At 33.5% G+C, this 21,023-nt stretch overlaps 1 protein-coding gene across 4 annotated transcripts in view; it reads right to left on the bottom strand.

Moving 5' to 3' along the window:
- Nucleotides 1–21,023, bottom strand: part of LOC123695908 (cytohesin-1) — a 38,410-nt gene that overhangs the window by 11,963 nt on the left and 5,424 nt on the right. For 2 of the 4 annotated variants that reach the window (XM_045641866.1, XM_045641865.1), the window contains exons 2-5: nt 20,260–20,571; nt 5,337–5,469; nt 2,323–2,521; nt 1,302–1,563 (exon numbers count right to left, since the gene is read on the bottom strand). In XM_045641866.1, the coding sequence (XP_045497822.1) occupies nt 1,302–1,563; nt 2,323–2,521; nt 5,337–5,469; nt 20,260–20,469 (804 nt within the window). In that variant the 5' untranslated portion in view covers nt 20,470–20,571. Of the gene's footprint in view, nt 1–1,301; nt 1,564–2,322; nt 2,522–5,336; nt 5,470–20,259; nt 20,572–20,757; nt 20,854–21,023 lie in introns of those variants that run through there. The other 2 variants (XM_045641867.1, XM_045641868.1) reach the window with 2 other exon arrangements.

Genomic DNA, 21,023 nt, shown 5'->3' with positions numbered 1-21,023 from the left:
TCAGGTACACATTTGTTAAATTATTTATTTAATTAAGTGGGCCGTTCAAGCTTTGATACGAAACTATTTAATAACTTCATTAGCGAAAATACAAAATTATTATTATAATAAAATTAACTATGTAATTAATGATTATAGTAATTATGGTATCCGTTTCATTAATTGAAATAAACACATACTTCTTGTCCAGATATATTTTTATCATTTTTAATAATTATATCGCGTATGAACTTTTTATTTTACAAGGTTGCCATATTATGTATGTCATAGACAAATGTGTTCATACTAATGTACTAAACAAATGTACTAAACGTTAAGGTTCGTGCACATTAATTCAATTATTTTACATACCTAAGTGATCAATATTTTGTGATCCAATTTATTAATTATCAATTCAAACAATTTATAGTCCCGATAGACTGTGCCGTGTCTCTATCTGTTACCACAACGTACTAAACCTATTAACTGGATTCGAATAGAATATACTCTATAGCGTTCGCGAAAATTAAACTTAACATTTGTGAAATAAGGCCTATATTATGCACGCAAGTTCCTTTGCTTTCCCGCAAGGAAACACGCATGTAGGAAGCTAGTTTCCCAAAGTTTAGTTTCAGTTATTTCATACATTTGCAAGCCATACAGAATATGCGTCAACCATAACAAATGTTCTAATTTGTGAAGGTGACGACAGCCAAGTGATAACTAGTCTAACAAGACCATAGTAACATAACGTTATCCTACCTACAAATACACGTCATTCTAATTTCTAGCATCACTGAACAAGAAAATTAGACTTAATTTGTATATCATCATAAGATAATTTTTGTTTGAGTATAAATTTGTAATTAAGAGTTAATCAATTACTACTCTCTAATTTCTGTGTTCATTACCACTAACCACTTCAGGGATAACGACATAATCTCTACGCATTAACGCGAAAGTAACTCTTTCTATCCATCAGCACTTTAAGTACGACAGAACCCAACGTACTATAGATTGTTTTAATTAAAGTTTAATTGTCAGTTTTTTTTTAATTAAATTAAATGAATTATGGTAAAAGCTACGTTTTTATGAATCAAAATAAATCTATCATCTAATACCGTGCGGCCTATACAATCTCGTTGTGTTATCCTCCTTATCTATACTCTATTTGTCACCGTAAAAACGTAAACACCGTTAGATTACAATAATGCGTAGAATTGCAAGCGGATGTGACTCATGACTGAGGCTAATTTTTGACAATTTGCAAACTTGCGAGTAAGATTGTAATACACAATAACATAATACACAAATGAACTCACCAAGAGCAACTCCTGAGGCAGATCCCCCCCATTGTTGATCCCTCGGTTCATAGCCACAAACTGTTCCGGCGTCGGCTTGTCCTTCACACTGGGGTTATGTAAGGACGTATTCAGCATTATTATTGCAAAGCTGAGCACATAACACGTGTCCGCGTTCGTGAATATGTCGGGGTTCAGTTGGCAGTACCGTTGCGCGAAACTCTCCATCATGCGGTCGATCTTTTGCGCCTCACCAGGCAATCGAAAACTCCAGAGGAATTGTCTGGAACAGCGAGAAGTCTGGGTTGATGGGTGGGTATATGAGAAGCCGTGTAGAATACTCGGAATATGCGAATGGGTAGATTCTAGTAAAATAATGTAGCCTTTTGGATAAGGTCTACAACAACCCAATTTTTGCCTAAATTCCAATTGAATAGTAAAATTAAATATTACATTCCATAATGAATATAATCATTTACAAAATCGTATGGTACGTATAGCTGTTTCGTTAGGGTAAAAAAATACATATACAATAGATAATAGACAGTGTAAAATAAAGCTCCACAAAAGCTCACTGTATTGCAACTCGTGGCTGCAGCTAACAGATAGATACACAGGCAATTGTTGTGTTTTTTACACGAATAGTGGTTATTTTTTCCGTCGTTTCTTTCTGCAATGCAGGTAGTAGTAAATCCTTATAGGGCGTTCACTTATTTTCGCAGCCATTCTCGTATCCTTTTTGCAGATTGAACAACATTAATATATCATTAACGTTTCCTTCTAAAGTTAAGTAGTAGTAAAAACGTTTAATCATAATTGATGTTCTCACTTCATTTATTGTTAATAAAAATTGCAAGAAAAAATAATCTCTTTAATTTATTTTATCAAAAAGGACGAGGGGAGCGTAATTAATCAAACTAAGATCACACTACAAAGCGATTTCCACGTAATCAATCTGTATTATGATAAAACGCGCTGAACGAAGACCTAAGGTAAAATAAATCAAAACTGGAAAAAGGCACTCCTTTGAAATGAGACTTACCTTAACGCCTGTACGAGTATCAAGTCTGTAAAGTCGTGAAGTTCAACGAAGGCTCTGAGTACCGCCTCATTGAATTCCGAGCGCTCGCCGAGGTAATCGCCTATCGCGGTTTTACTCAGCCCCTCGCCTTTGTGAAGGAATTGCGCTACGTCCTCCGGTGTCCTTTGTAGTAATCCGTTCTCGTACAAATACTCTATACCTGTAACAACCGTACGGGTGATTCAAGGAACATCCTCAACTGCTTATTGCGCAGTTAACACAATTACGTAAAAAAGTATTGTGACAAATTATCTGAATTCTTTGGAAATATATCTCTCTTGATTTTGCGACATTATTATTTAATAACGTTGAGTACCTACAATTACGAAAGTGCATTAACAAATTCATTATAATAACAAAATGGTTCCCCATTCAGTATTTCAAGTGGCCATCGTAGTACACGTATTATACATTAGCAGATTAAAAATCTGTGCAAACAAACTCGGTGTTCCGCTTCAAAAATGTATTTCAGTAATGCAGTCCGTCCGAAAAGGAACTGTTACTTCGTCAAAGCGCTGCGGCTAGGCTCTCCAGCGTAATTGAAAAGATGTTAGGAATTCAAATAAATGAACTGGCTTCGAAATGGGGGAGCTGCAGATATATTTAGCATTCCAGTTAATTAGAATGCATACTCAATATAACGTAGACATTTTTGAAATCTATATTAACTACCAATTCATGTAAGATCAAATTTGAAAGGAAGAATGAAGTAATTTTCTGAGCAAAATTACACACAATCTTTAATACGTTTTAATTCCTGAGGTGGGGCTGACAAGAAGAGATCAAAATTTATGGCTTGCATGGTTTAACTTACTTTTTTATCGAAGGTAATAAGCAAGTATAGATTGCAAGTAGGTATAATTGCATAAAATTCGTGTGCGCATAATTTTACTCAGGAATGCAACAATAACTGAAGAATGCATTATTAAAACTAGCTTTTGTATCAAGCTCCACTAGAAATTTAATTTCCCTGACTCAGCACCAAAGGCCTTCAAAATCCATTTTAATATTTACGAGAGCGTTTAAATTTAAGCCTCAAGTAGATTCTCAAGACAATCACTTGTTAGCAGTTACTCGAATAACTTGAACTTGCAAGACATGCATATCAGTAGATTATACTTGTTACTTATAGCTACTCTTGCCCAAATGACGTCACAATCGTCATGCTTTATTGCTCACCCCTGACGTCATATACGTTCACCTAACACCCACAGTGAGAGTAGAACGTAGGCCTTTACATTCCGAGAAATCCAATGCCTCAAGTCAACTCGACAAAATCTTTATATAAGCTGACGATGCGGCTCATTTATTCCCCGAGTAAAACGATAGGTATCTAGAAAATAGAAATATCTTTTATCGTTAGCGTTGAAAAAAGCTCTTAGAATCTTTGTAATAAAAATAAATTGAAGCCTTTTTTATTACGTCTGTTATAATCTAAGACCATGAAAAATTGAAAATAGCAGAATGATAAATTGTCACCGACAAAAAAGGACATCGCGGGACGAGACGGATGAAAACATAAAAGATGAACACAGAGAACGTTGTTAGCGAAGCGGTCATTCTGCATAAATTGGCGCAACCAACTTGCATATTCTGAGTGCGCAGTGATTTTATTAGCCTTGGTTCACAATATTAACGATGATAAATGTGACTGCGATGGGAGGGAATTATATCTGTAATTGCGTCGTTACTTCTGTATACTTATAAAACCATTTAACTTTAGTAATTATACTACTTGTTTCTAATTAAACCTAAGCAACTGTAATAGAAAAACGCCATGTAAATAGGTAATGATTTTAATGCCCTTAATTTCTCTATAAGTATTCATGCACGCGAGCAATTTAAATGACCCAAGTTAATTAATTGCGCAGAAAATTAAAGCCGATTGACCATAATGTAAGGTAAATAATTACACCTTCTATGGAAATTGTGCAAACGGCAATAACATTACTTTAATTGCTATTCTTTCTTTAACAATGCAAGTTGCACGTCAAATAATTTGTAAAGATAAACAAGGTACTTTTTATATCAACACACTTTCCGTTTATCCTTTTACGTACACACTTTGTTATTTGAACAGTGTTTAGCAACACCGTGTTTCATAAATCATCACACATATGGCAGGTGGATGAATGTAAAAATGCATAAACGAGTGGTATTGCCGTCTATGTCAACAATGCGGTCTTTCAAGCCCGTCGTGGGAACAACACACCTGTGCTTCGTAAATGCTGACATATGCCAGTTAGAATACATATAATTTTCTGAATATAACGAGTAATTCTATTCACTGTCTAATCCACAACAGTAAGATACAGTGATCATGCTTGCGCAATCCCTTACTCCAATTGATTAAAGCCATTACGCAACAAAGAGATATCATTCGCTTACCTACCAACTAAAACAAACTCATAAATAATTAAGGAAACCTAACCTGAAACGCTTATACCTTGTAGTTTCTAAAACGTGCGAACGAATAATTTCTATGCCTATTACGTAACATTGAAGTTTAGTTATGTAAATTATTCAATTGCGGATGATTAATATTCGTATTTTAAGCTATTTATCCTTATTTGTTCAAGTGAACTGCATTTTAACTGTATCACTCGTTACATTAGGAATTGCTTTGTAACATTATTGACCGCTATTTGTCACCGTGGCACTTGCTGAACCTATGCATCCCAAAACTTATTTCTTTTCAACATAGCAAATTGCGTATTATACTATTCGTGAAAAAAAATGAATTACTAATCTATCTGTTAAGATACACGCTACTTCCTCCCTCCACGCTCATTCTAAATACTTTCTTAGAGGCAATTCATTGAGATTTCTTTCTGTAACTGACAGCTAACAAATCGTTTGAACCGAATTAATTTTACATTTAGGAAACTCCGTCTAGACATCTTTTAGAATGGGTATAATTTGTCAAATAACAATGGTATTTAAAAAAGTCCCTTGAATAGACTTATTGTAGTTACCTTTTTTGGGATCCATATTGAATTTTTTCCTGCCTATGCTCATCTGTTTGGCCTTACTGTTCTGCTTGCACTCCTCCTGGCCGTCGAGACCCTCCAATTCTGCAACCACTTCGCCGAGTTCATCTTTAAGTTGCTAGAAAGAAGGAGAACAGTGTTCAGCATATTTTCAATTGTGCATAAAAAATAATAAGGTTTTTTTATGAGTTTACTTTTAGAAACAAATAATACATGGGTGAACATGTAAGTCAGTATAGATAAACGAATAATAAAATGAATATTATTATATGACTAAAAGTCGCCTTCAATTTCATTTAAAAATTAAAAACTAAATTAGACACGTTCACGTATTATTGCCCAGAAAATTCAATTGATTACGATTGAATTCTCAAGAATATAATGGTGCAACTTATTAAATTCTCCGTCACAATATAAAACTAAAGAAGTAGGACGAACAGATTTTCAGCTGAACATCAACGAATACAATAGCAAAGGTACAAAGAAAATATCATATTCACTAGCTCGAACAAAAGTGAGCCCAGCTGAAAATAATTACGAACACTGCCACAGCAGTTTATCGCAGACAAGCCTTTTCTCCTTTAAAATATCTATTCCTGAGATACATTAAAAGTCTACAAACAATTTAGCTCATTCATTGATAAATATAAATATTGCTACACTCTATTCTATTTTGTTCGTTAAGTTTGTTAAAGTTTATTCGAATAACATTAATATTCTTCCGAGCTATTTGCATACAAGTCTATTGTACAATCAAACAATTTCCTATGTTTAAACTTCGTAATTTGAAATGTTTTTCATGAATCAAGTTTTGTCATAACAAAGCAAATTAAAGGAGATAATACATATTATATTGTAGCGATTCAATACAGATAGAACCAATGGTTGGATGAACATAATATCGTCTTGGACAAAACACACACTAGATAGTAGTCTCAAATCCCGCCGCTACGGTCTGACGACGTTCCAACATAATTTGCGGTCGGCAACCTATTCCCCCAAGGGAGCGCTACCGGTCTTCCTCGTCTAGACGATAAAATAATAACCATTACAGACCTATTTGTTTACTAAACTAGCAGCTTATTAAATAATAGGTATGTACCTAATCTTGAAGCACAGCAAATGACGCTGAATGTCTGTGAAGCGAAATCTATGAGCAGTTAAGGAAAAAATTAAAACGATATTTAAGTTATAATAATTATAATGAATAAGTGTATTTATATTACAATACATTAACAATTTATTTTTTTCTTATTAACAATACATTTATAATAACTAAGGGGTGATACATTGATGCGCCAACTACGCGCCGGCCGTACCCTTTATATTATCAGACAAGAGCCTACAAGAGTACTATATTTATTAAGGCTGTCTAGACTGGTTTTTACTTAAGTCGATAACAGGTGCCTTTACAATTTCTATTTGAACGGGGTATGTCAATTAGAAATCCATCTTCTAGATATAGAGTGAAAAGAGGACGCATAAGGCATTTAACCAAATTGTTTGCTAGAGATTATGGTAATGTGACATACAAGTACGAGTAGTATCTTTAGATAGTTAGTTCCTATTTTGTGTTTCGTATTAACTATAAAACTAAAGATCAAAACAGCAAATTTTACTGAGTAAGGTATGAAATATTCAATGTAAGGACAGCATTTTTATTCGAGCTTTGATGTACTTAAAAGTAATTTTAGCAATCGCGTTGAAATAACGCCTTTCACTATTAAAGTGAAGGCGTTACTTCGATATTTTACTATCACTATACTGAAAGTCTATTTTATATCCCACGGTATTATTGCACACGTATTATTCAACGGATGACTGAATCAAAATGCAAAAGCTAGGTACGTCAAAGTATAATATACAGGTAAATGATAATTATGGAAGTATACTAGATGCACGTAGGTCTACCTATTAAGAAAAATAATTTTATTATTTCGATTAAAATGTTCAACAAAAAGATCAATGCTGAGTAAGACTTTTTTTTTTAAGCTGCGATAGGGGAGCGCTTCCGACACTTCTGACACCCTACTACTACTACTATCATATATAATAATATATCAATCCATAAACGTGAAGTTCGGATCAAAAGCTTCACTTAGTCTAGACATGATATTCAATCGGACTGTAGAAATGTTTATTAATTTTTGTTAAATATAGTCCAGTCTTCCGTATACATATTATATTGGTCGCTAATGGATAAAATGTGGTTATAAATAAAACGTTTAAGTTGTTGATGTTAAGAGAATCCCACAGATATATTTAGATTTAAGACGTATCCATTTGCAACACCTGTTTCAAAATATATTCTAAAACAACCACAAATTTAATGTTTTTTTAAATCATGTTTAAATAATTATACAGTAACAGAATAAAAACAAAAGGTTCTAAAATTATTACTGTTATTTAAGTGTTTAATGTCACTCAAGTTTCAAATTATGAAAAACAACAAAAACATTCAAGTCAAGTCATTTGAAAGGGCAATCTCTACAGTTGACAAATATGCCTAAAAAATAAAGGCCGTAAATCCTAGCATTTCGCATCAATGTTAGTTTCAGTAGCGATTGCCGTAACTCGATTGTGAGCCACATCCGTCATTACATTCTGTCCGAGGGATTGAAATTACATCACAAGCGCTGGTCACACTTTCCATGATTTAAATGTTTTATTGTCGCAATTTATTGTTTGATGGAATCATAGAGACTGATAGATCTATAGATTATATAAATAATTATCTCAATCAAAATTAATGGTCCGGATCAAATTATATGCAAAAGAAGTACGCCACGCTTGTTAAATAAATCGATAGTGTATACGAAGTATGCAATTACACACTTTAGTAGTAAACAATAAATAGTTTAAAATTAGTTATTATAGCGTATAGAGCTCCCTTCCGATTCCTTTCTAGACGATTTATTATAAAGAACATAGAGAAAAACATAAAGGATGACTATGCTATAAATCAGACACTTCAAGCAGTGCAAAGCTTGTAAAATTTTTAATTAATTTTTGAGTTTTTTCTAAGGTATAGCACAATGACACGCAGCATTAAGATCTGTATAAGCGCTTGATAAATTACTCTTGTCCCTGCCTCGCTAAAACAAGTTATATTTTACATAACGTTCAATTGGACAATTGTCGGTGTAATTTTCAATTTGACTCCATTATCGACACAAATCACTGGACCACTTGATGAAGAACAATTGGCATTGAATACATAGTTTAAATGTTTGGAATACCTACAAGAGCAATGTTGTATCTTACCGTGTCGTTGCATTCCCATACTCTTCAAAAGAAGTAGAGAAGCATAAAAGCGCAGCAATTTCAACTCATCACCGTCGTCGGAAGAGATCATAAATCTATATTAAGATCTTTTGAACGACGGACAATCATACAATAAAACTGCAAATAGCTTAGTGCAATTCCTTATTAGGTATATTGGCAAATGAAAATCAAACCTAACAAGAATTCAAGGAGCGTGTGAAGTAATCTTGCTTGAGGACAAAAGCCTCTTAAAATTGATTTTCTCAACTATCTACGACCCCTTGACCTATCTTCTCATGAAGATAAGATGAAGATAACTAATAAGATGCAAGATGAAGTAATTTTCTACCGCCAATTAAAACACTGAATAAATGAAAGTAAATTGTAAGGTTTCGTCTGGCATTGAAGCGATAGGTGTCGTAAAACGAGCGTGATCAAGAATCCTTAAATACTTTCCCCTATTAATTCACTTTCCCCGGGCTAAGTTTCAATTTCGCAAAGTCTTTCGATTGTGCTCTGTTTCTATAAAATAAATTAACATAGAACGATTTCATTTTGATAAAAATTTCTATCCATATACTACGGACTATCTAATTTTAACATAACGATTAATTGCTCGTTGCAAGTTTGCCAATACATAGTAAACAATAAAATAAATAAAAAATCATTAAGCTACTGCAACGGTAAAAAGAAATATTTTAGATAGCTAGAGTGAAGCGCGGTATATCAAACGTGTCCAGTGCATTGAGAGAGATCTAGGTAATGTGTTGTTTTGCATTTATAAACTAGACGGATGTGTGTGTTAGGTATTTTGCTGACGTACACGAAACAACGGCATTATTCTTCCTCTATTGTCTTTATACATTGAAATCAACATCAGTAATGTTGGGAAACATTACACTTTTCATTCAAACAATATTGCGAAATAATAAGGATTGTTAGTAATTAACGTTTTACCCAATAAAATAATATTTGCGAAATTATAACAATTTTAATGATTCTTCTCCGGTTTACTAGTGACAGTTTCCGTGTAGTAATTTAAAGAGATTTATAGACAAGGACTTGGTCCAATTTCTTTGCAATAATTGTTTAGCTAATGTTAAGAAAGGTTGACCTACATGCCTTAACCTAAATGCAACATGCAGATTGCTCCTTAGCTCAAAGGAAAAGGAACTTCACATTTCGACTTAGAGCTTTTTAAACCTTTGACCGTTACGTTTTAATGGGCACAACTACAGGTGTATTTTTGTCACATAATAGCTATGTACTATGTAGTATAAAAATTAAAAAGATAACAATTTACTGTCACACACGAGGCTAACAATAGATTCGTCATTATCGTGCGGTTAGCGACATCCCATCGTCTAATGGCCTGGACAATGTAAGCCAATCTATAAATAATACCTACCCATTTTTAAACTGACCGCTCCGAGTCCCATCAACTAGACGGATGGGCTATACTTTTCTATCAGTAAAAAATTCATTATTGTTATTAAATATTAATATTTGTAGTGTAGACGCATAAAATATGTGCATAAAATGAATTAGGTATCCATATTTTATCACTGTTTTACGCTATTTTATGATAGACAATAGGTCATCGTTCTACAAAGCCCAAAAGAAAATAAATTTTATTTATTTTGGCGGTTTTCCAGTGAGTAAGTGGTGTCGTTTTCAGATATATAGAAAGCTGAGATGATTACTTTCGTAATAATACTGCCCTTTCATTTTATAAATGTGACGGAATTTTAAAATATCTATGACCTTTTCTGGGGATCTCCTTATGTTTGACAATTCTAAAAAAAACCTTGTCAAGTTATATTTTACTTTACCTACTAGACTACTCGAACATAATATGCCGAGAAGCAAGAACGAAAGCTTCTTGGAACGTGTACTTTTTGTACGCTTCTTCTACTCAAGATTATTATCTAATATAAGACCTCGGATCGAGCCGCTACATTTGTATAGAAAATGTGAAATACATAATCATATTTTTTAAAACTTAATTACTACCTACTAAAACAATAATTAATGTCACTGTGAAACGAGTTTATATTACTGTTATAACGGCATGTTTTTGCGTAACAGACATACTTATTGAAACAGTATCAACTCCTTGTGGGCTCTTATTCCCTAAGGCCTAAATGTTGCTTGTATTAGTGGCCCAGTGATATTTGTGACTGCGGCACGTCCGACTGCCAACTCTAATATCGGCTCAGCCATTTTCGTATGAACTGTGATATTTACAAACTTAATTCGGATGAAAGTCGATTCATATTAAGTTTCCACGGAGCCTCATTAAAACTTTCCTTTGTCTCTTATTCGGACCCTTAATGAAGTCGTGATAAAATTATAAAATATGATTTGTACAAAATGGTTCGTACAACCAGAGTAATAAATAATAATGGATGTAAATGCATCACTGTTACATATCTTCTGAATCTAGGCCAAGAACAATTGCATTCACGCATTATGCAAGTTTCATAGTGAAAGGTGATTGAAGGTACCAAGCGGGGTGTTCTTTTACAAATCTTTGAAATTTTAAGTATAGGAACTTCTCATTACAATATAAAGAAAAAGAAACGAAAAATTTGTGTTATGTAATTACCTAAGTCCTAAACTATGCCGTAGGTACATATATATTTTAATATGAAAAACGATTTAATTAAAAGATGTAAAAAGCTATTTTTAAAATTGATAGCCTTGTGTTTTTATGATTGTACCTATCTATCACTAATGAGGATATACCAACTTACGTAATTCGCGAGGAATTTGCTTAGAAATACGACAACAGTGTGACAGACAAATGCGACCTTCAGACTTCATTCCGAGAAAAACAACCTGTGTCGCGTACTTTGTATTCCAGATAACTTCCTATTTGTGTAATTATATAAAACCTAATTAGTGAACGGTTAAACAATAAATAATCTCATTTTTTATTAATCTTAGATAATTATATCTATGATGGAATTTAATATCAAGTAATAATTGTGTTCATTTTGAATAGAACAAGCATTGAATAAAACAAACTTAATAAAGTTAATACATATAAATGTATTGATTGAGTATATTATATTACATACGGTCTATATGTAGTACAATGCTATGCAATTTTTAATCGAATTCATATTTGTCGAAGTTTTAATAAACCAAAAAATGAAGATATTATTTATTTTGATTTTTGACTGCATATGCTAATACGCTAACTAAATAGATTATATTTATGAGTCACCCAGTAATAAGTGATCACATTGTACATATTTAATACCCAACAAATCGTGTGTCATCCGTTTTCCAAGAATTTTCCCTCGATTCGTGTATGTTAATGTTATTTATACACATCATGATATCAAAACAAAAAATGTAAAAAGGTTTTGTTATCACATCCTAATCGCACATTGTATAATTAACGAATTTTTAATTTAATAATGACAACATAAACTCGCTAGTAATTATCCAAAGTTGAAAACTGTTTAAAAAAAACATTTAAATTTTATTTCATTTTGAAAACAAGTTTATGTTTCTTTATCCAAAAGGGAAATTAACAGTGTCGTACTTCCGTTTATAACAGGCATAATAACGGTATATAAATATTTATATTATAACTTAAATATCTCGGTCACGTCCAACATCTCCCCTGACCGCAACATATACCTCCTGCATTCTTGACCCATCCAATCACTTATTGCCCCGAGAAATAGTATGACGCATGTCGGAAAACGTCACTACATCAACAGCTGATACATAAAAGCGACATCGAAAGAAATTTTCGTTGTACAAATCAACCTCATTTAAAGCATTTTGCTCGTCGGGACACGTTGCATAATAATTCATTCAAACTATACTTTTCGTTATTGATACTAAGCGCTTGAGCGAAGGACTAATAACACTAATAAAAGTCAACATGCATGCAAATATGTTCACAAGCCCACAATACAAGCCGTGCAAATAAGTGGTTCGTAGAACGAGTACAGCAAAATAAAGAAACGTACATTACAATGACACTACACACGCAGGCTCTGGGCACAAAAAGGCATAACAAACAATAAGTCCATGTTTCCGGTGCACGGTCACAGAGTAGCGAGTACTGCAGTTTCACAGGCTCTTTAAATCCAAGTGTAAACGAATACCGATTGTCCAACTGGCTAAAAGCCAAAATGGAAGAACACGGCTGGTTAAGATTGTTACCGTGTAAATTCTAATTATGCGCTATTTATTTTTGTAACTGTTGATGTTCGGACCAAGAACCATCCGAGACATTGACATTTATATATCCAAATATACATACATTTCAAGTTTTAAAATTTACTATTTTAATTTCAATTATTGAATGATAAAAACAAGCTATCTATAGGAACCATAGATTTATATATGCGGGACTATGAAGCGTGTAAGCAAGCTGAAAGCTTTTAATGTTCCTCCTTTTTGGTTCCACGCTAATTGCCACTTTGATATATACGTCCGTAATAAAATCATTTATCAACTGAGGGAGCTTTAGTCATAGATTATATCTATCGCCGGCAACAATTGCTTTGTGCTTACATTCCCATTTGCAAGGGCTAAACAGACGCAATAAAAGCAAAAGAATTCGCGGAGGGAGCTAATGAGACAGCTCGTATAGAAGCGGTGGCGCGTTAAACACATGCAAACTCCACGGCCAACGCCCCCACAAATTCAAACAGCGTCATTGACATTCGAGTATATTGAAATTTAAAACGTCAATTTATACCATCCACGTGCAAAGATCATTGAAGAAATTAATGTAATGGGAATTGTTTTGTACCTAATTTGGCGCGCATGGAATGTGCAATATGGAAATGCGCATGCATAATGCAAATTCAATACTGGTGCCGAAGACGTCTGTGTTGGTCAAATTAGATCGGCATGATTCATTGGAATATTATGTTATATTCATGAAATGCTTCGGTATTTATTGCAAAAGATTATGATATCAAGATATAGACGAACACATTTAGCTACTTCCGTGAGTAGACCATATTATGGAATATTTTAATGTTACGTGATAAATAAAAAGAGTCCGTTGTCTGGTAAATTCTATATCATACCCATTAATTAAATAAACTTGAACTTAACAACGGCAGGTGTGTGCACCTAATTACACTATTTCTATTAGTCGTTAAAATACTCGTGCGACAGGTGAATGCAGCTAACGTGGAAATAATCTACAAAAGTGCTATTACAACTAAATACTTCATAAAACATAAAAATAAAGTAAAAGGTCACGTACTAGAAAACTTTCATTGTGGCCGCAAAATCATGAATGTAATTGGTTACCATTTTGTAACACAATTTTGAAAATACATAATCCCTTAATTATTATCTATCACTATTTAACATACATGCGCATTGAAAGCATAATCGCTATTTTCTCGTAACTAGTAATTAACAAGAACAGTAAAGCATGCCGTCACGATAAATGATGACCGCATTTAGTACAAGACATATGGTCCATTGAGAACGGCGCCCGAAATAATTACACCAGTCTATACTCTATACATGTGTTTTGATAAAGTTCAATGCCGTAAAACACGGAAGTATCTCTCACTACACATTTTTTAATGTTTTAATATTATGATAATAAAGATTAACGATAGATAGTTTCCGTGTGAATCCACGTTGAACTATATATTTATTTATATTGAACTTTAATAAGTACAATGTCTTGAGAATCCGGTGAAGGTGACATTCCTTTGCCTTATTTTATATTATTTTTTCATCAAAAATGTATGTTCGTTACATTTTTATAAAGCTCTCAATGTTATACAATAAACATAAATATTTATAAGATTTCTCAAAACTGTTTTAAGTTTTCACGAATTTGGCTGCTTTAGTGATATCTTATTTACCTATATATATAAGGTTTTACCCAAAAACATTTGTATTTGACTTGAAGGATAGATATTAAAATAATCGAGGTGCAACATTTTTTCTTCATTCCATTATGCACGGAATATAATTTTGGATATATTTACTCAATCTTTTAAATTTTTCTTCTATAGATATTATGATGAGTACAATCGATCAATTCTCGTTTCACAGCATTGCTCATCTGACCAACTAGTTATCAAGTTATTGGCACGAGAGACGTCGTAATGGATTTCTTCAATTGAAGTTGGTTAACATGTTATTAATACTAGTTCAATAATCCGGAGACCTCTTCATGCACTAATTACGCGTAATTTTATATGTGTCATATCAAATTTTAGTTTTTCATAAATAAATGTAGAAAAATGAAAAAATAGCTAAAAACACGCTGTAACAACTCATGAAATTATTAATTATTATATTGTCGCTGATCCTTGATAAGTGCATATTATTTGAATTCAATCTGTTCGTTTTAAACGGGACAAAATCGAGTCTAATTTATAAGTCGTTTAGATGAAACATACAGGTGAAGCTTATACAAGCGTGTTAAAAATTATGCCCCTATTTTTAGACATAATTTTAAACATATTTACGAAAGCAATTTGTTTATCTCGTTTGAACACTTCAAGCTCTGTTTTGTATAAGTAACCTTCAAACCATCCAGACGTCAAGTGGCAGGCATGTATCAAGGAGGGAAAAAAATCAAAATTTGAACAAATTTCAGATAACCAAATATCGTATCGACAATGTTGTGGTTGGATCGTTGTAAGTTTTAATTTTAAAGTGTGAAATTCCGCGAAAAGTCACTTTAGCATACAATTTTAATTTATATTTTAATTAAAACCAGCATTTAGTAAAGTTTAAGAAATGTTTATTTCGTGATTACATTATTTTTACCAAGCGGTAAGATAACTACCCTCGAGAGATAAGCATTCTTACAATATGTTTGTTTAAATCTTACAGTCTTACAGTTAACTATATGTTGAGTGTTGACTCTACCATTTTTTTGACTAACAATAGGGTTGAATAAATAGATATATACCTACCAATACCATATTCCATTGTAATTAAATTTTGAGCTAAATTCAAAAACATCTGTTTTTGTTCACCAATGTAAACGCACCCTAACACAAAGTAAATGTTTGCTTTGTCTAAAAATAACTTTCGTTAGGTAGTTCATAATGACAAAATGACATGCGGGCGAACATTGAACAGCACTGTTACTTTGTTATGAGGAAACTAAGGACGTCGAATATTCATCTGTTATTTGTCAGCAAAAATACCAGAGGAAAAGATCACTAAGGTAAACAGTAACCACGTAGTATCCGTAATTAAAATTGCATAATGTGAAGTTTCTTCGGCTGTTACTATAATAAATATACTACATTATTATTTCTAATTTATTGCAAATGTGAAAGTTTGCAAGGATATGAGAAAGTTGATGATTAAGCTGCTTTGAGCTGTAAGTCCAAGTGCTTACATTATCTGGCAATATTTCTTTTGCTCTCGCAAATGACACGACACATAGGTATTGTAACATATTTCTATTTGGTCGAGACAAAACTAATGATAAATAAAATATTAACCTTATTACAATTAAATAACTGAATTTGTAACATATTATACAAATAGGCAATATAACGTTATTTTACGGTATTTGCGGACCAGTTATAAATGCTACTAAAATTTTTAAAATTTTCGTAGCCTAAATAACTGGTCTTGGGGAAATAATGCTAAGCTAACATAAAAAACCGTGCCGTGTTTACCGACGCAGACGTCACACAACAAATAATGATAACTAATTTATAAAAATGGAATTGAGGATAAAACAGATTGAAACGCTTGAAACGTAAATATTGTTCCACATTACATGTTATACATTGATAATAACCGTACGTTATCACAGATTAAAATATAATTTTGTATACCGTAGCCAAAATCATCAAAACAAAATTTGCCGGAAAAACAATTGACGTCAATGTCATAGGTCAAGCGTTAAACCGTGAAATGGAGAGATATCGCAAAGTACCTAGTCACGTAAGCGTGGGTGTAAAAATCCACACTTAAAATGATTGATTGCAAACATCAAATATGTGCTCTCGATATCTAACAGTACAAGGTGGTTATTATAACGCAATGCATGTTAAACCCGTCTAGCGAGTCGCCGGCCGTACGTTCTCGGCCGCGTACCCCCTTCCCCTGGCAAGGTCAACTCCCTTTGACAAAAACTATTCCTGGAACGATGCACAACAATGCCAACAAAAACACAAAGGTCTGCATACAATTACTTTAAGAAATCTACTTAAGAACATAAAAGTAAGTAGGTAAACACAACAAGTACGTACTAATTTTTTGTTTTCAGTTTTTTTACAAAAATTAAAAAATATATATATATCATTGACTAGAATCCGAATTTATTACGAATAAATTAGGAACTTTCAAAAAAATCCATCAATTATACTAACATTATCGCCTTTTTCGTAAATCTAAATATATGATATTATGTAGTACAATCAGTACAATCTTTTTTCCCTTTCATGTAAAGTATCGGATAAATCAATAAAGAAAGTCTACACTTTCGACGTCGTGTATTGGCTCGAAGCCGGATTGCATGAGAAAAATTGAAATAATTTCTGTATTTTTCGGGACTTTGAAACTACCTAGACTGAGTTGGTGAAGAACGATAGTTTAAATTGTATTTTTCCTTGACATTTAGGTTTCAGGAAAAACATTCTAATAAAAATAGATATTTATCATGTATTTCGTTTAACTTTCATCGCAACAAGGAATCAAGCAGAGACATGAGTGGTCAATTTCAATAAAGTTATTCATGGTACGACCTTACAGCTCGTTTACAAGGAAAGTAAATCCGTTTTCGTGCGTTGACTATTTACAATAGATATGTCTGACTATCAGCATATATTACTAATAATTATGTGTAAACTAACATTATACAGGGGAAAGATTAAATTTCCTGTCAGCTTTTTATGATTTAACTCAAAAAAGACTTGACCGATTTAAAAAACTTAATTTTGAAAGCAAAATCACCCTCGAGTAACATTAGCAATATTTTTATCCCGGGCGAAGCCTCACAACCGTCTAATCTGGTTTAAAATTCGTTAGCAAATTATTTTGAATGTTGAGTAAAGGTCAAAATTGGGAATAAATACGATGTTTTATGACACAACCCTACAAAATCCATGATATAACCGATTCTATTTCCCTTGCCAAACGCAATGCGGATACTGGTGGTATTTTACATTGATACAAGGTCGTTATATATTACAAGTTATTTCTGAGAAAAGTTAATGTTTGGAATATTACAGCAGAACAGGAAGTTGACCGTGGTCATGGCGAAGAAGAAAGATGTAGGTTCAGTAAGTATAGGTTACTGCAGTATACATAAAATGATGTACAAAATATACTAAGTATCTATTCCACAAAATTATTCTTATTCATGGACTCAAAAGTTATTCCAACTATCATATCACAATGGAATGCGCTAAACCTAAAGTTTATGCATGACTGGATTTTAAACGTTCAGCGGTTACTCCCAGTAACCGACATGGAGGCGTTCTTTATTCACTCAATACGTTGTTAAAACTATTCAAAAAGTTCATATTGCATGACTTGAAATTTAATGAGGAAAAATAACAAGTTCATCCACAATTCCACACGTAGGTATCTATATATATAAAACTCAAAGGTGACTGATATAGTGATCTATCAACGCACAGCCCAAACCACTGGACGTATCGGGCTGAAATTTGGCATGCAGGTAGATGTCATAACGTAGGCGTCCCCTAAGAAAGGATTTCCCGAAATTCTTGCGGGAACGGGGAAAAACGGGGATGCACGTACAAAGTCGTGGGCGGAAGCTAGTCCTTAATATATTAATGTTTCAAAAGTATTTTTTGCTCTTTATGCAAAAAGATTCAAGGGGTTTCAATTTAAATATAAAACGTGTCAAGTGGCTGAGTCACGTGGAGGTGTAGTCAATGCGAATACCTGCGTGCATCCCGACTATTCGAAACAAAGCGGTGTCGTTTCTATTGACAAAAGTGAAGATTGAGACGATGTTGCGAATTTAAAGAAGGTGAAGACATAGAGCAACGGTTCGTCTAGTTTATTGCTATATTTATTCGTTGAATTCATGCACGTACAATGTTCTTGGAAACAGACTACAAACAAATAAAGATAGATATTCAATTCTACGAGTTTATAAACTATTTTTGTTCTTTTAGATTAGATGTCTGCAAATTAGATGCAGGACAGCAGGAGTGTCGTTAATTTCAGCATGGACAGGATTTTCTACTATTGTAAGACGTAAATATACGGTAAGTGTCCCAAATTCCAGATGGCAAAAGAACCCCGCTGTGCACATTAATGTCTGTTAGAAGAATGGATTATGGATCTAGGTAGCGAAAATTTATTATTTTGACCGTAAATCCTTAATTATTATGGACTCTCAGAACTCCACATTTTGAATGCAACTAGGTACGATGGATAATTATAAAGAATAATATTTATGGCTTTAGGCCTTAGGGGTTTAAACATATGTATTATATTAATAGAATAGATATTATACACATATTAAGTTTAATAATAACTTCTTCTGTTTGACTGTTTGAGAATTATAATACACCTTTCTTAATCACCATTATATTTATCGTTTGATAAATATAATAGTGACGAATGTCATTTACATACAAACACAAGGTACTCTGATCTCATCTGCATATAAATAAAGGCTTGACGACCTCAAGTTCAATTTGAAGCATAAGTATGAGCCTTGTAAATGGAAATGTTTTGCAGCTAAATTTCAATTTTTTCCGTGATTTATTAAACGCTATTTTTAATAAAAAATTCAAGTCAGGTCTAGAGCTTGATGCTACTTTGGTATTCCCGAAGCTGTATGCCGAGCATAAAAGAACCATTTCTATGACAGTTGAATATAAATTATTACGGTCAAGGTGTGTCAATATGTAAAACTTTTATAATTGGCACAAAAACCGAAACGAATTTAGGTCCGACACAGTTTTAGTCAGTTTCAGACGTCACCAAAGTTAATTTAGAATAAGAATGACTAATAATATAACATGTATTATGAGAAAAAATAGAATAACTCAAAGGAAATGTTTATTATTGACATTTAAATTAAGACAAAAATAAATTACTGTTGTGGTCATTGCTAAATTAGTTAAGCAGTGAGCAAAAATGCATCGCGAACAAATTATTAAAGTTAAATGTCTAGAGTGTGAAAAAAAGTTTCACTTTTACCGTGGTTTCATAAAACCACACAACATTTTCAGTTAAGTTGGCTTTTAATAATTGGCTGTCTTGAATTATTAATTAGAATAAAACGTACCTAAATCTTTAAATTGTTACATACAAGATGCGTAAATTCAGAATTATATCAGACCCTCTTTTGATTAAATAACAATGTAAAGGCGAATTACCAAAAGCGCCCGCATTAGAATTATTGTCATGGGCCGTGGGACCATTCGTGATTCGACCTTAGGCAATAATCGCTTTATTCACCCACTGTCACATAATCGTTACGTGCAATACAATAGTAAGTGCAAGGACAAAAATCATTGAATATTGTGCAGTCATCCTATCGCACGCAGTCTGGAAAAGTGTGATCGATCCGGCGCATTTGGATAATTGCCAAAAGTTTAATCTCCTGTCTCCAGCTAAATGTGAATGCCAAATAACGCAAAGCTTTCACTCAGATGTTAAATATTATAATACAGACCATTCTAGTTACAGTTGTTAAGTCCCATGCGGATCTCGTTTTGCCGCGCGTTTGAGTCCCATCTTTTCGCCTTCCCAAGGAACCATAATTAGTTGGAACGCCACTGTCTTCGCGTTTTCGTCGCCCTCCTCGTCTCAATGAGGAAAACCAATTAGAAACGGATCCTCGGCGCTCATCTTCGGGGGCCACAGGCCCGGCCTTGATAAACATAACTTCACGAGCGTTAACGCCAACCACTCATATTACACTTTCATACACTTGGGATCCTCGTACACGAGGGCACTCTTTAACGTTTAGTTAAGCAAAAACAACCTATCAACAAGCCGGTAAAAAGTTGTAGTAAAACGCAAAAACAAAAAGCAAAACAGGTCGAAATTGGTATAACTACACATCGCCGATAAGTGTCGTTAGCCTACGTCAGTTTACTGCCAAATACACATGAAGCCATTACTTTGCGGTGCATAAAGCGGCATGATTACCATGATTGCAGAAACACACCTGATCATAGTCGTCGTCATAGGTGCGCGTTGCACGAGCGCATCGCATCAGCAACGGCCACCAAAGCGCCTCGCACAGTAGGCGAACATGTAAACACATCGCGCGCCATACACTTCCCGCTAAGGAACGTAATCGACTGAAGACAAGCGCGAGCGCCACAAAAGTTTGGCACGGTGACAACTGACAACTACCTATACGCGTACCTATCTAGATTGTTATCTTCAACACGTCTGATGGCCGGTCCCAATATAGTATCTATCTTCGGT

Source organism: Colias croceus, chromosome 11 (assembly GCF_905220415.1).
Source record: "Colias croceus chromosome 11, ilColCroc2.1".
NCBI lineage: Eukaryota > Metazoa > Arthropoda > Insecta > Lepidoptera > Pieridae > Colias > Colias croceus.
This window is presented reverse-complemented; position numbering and strand designations above follow the sequence as displayed.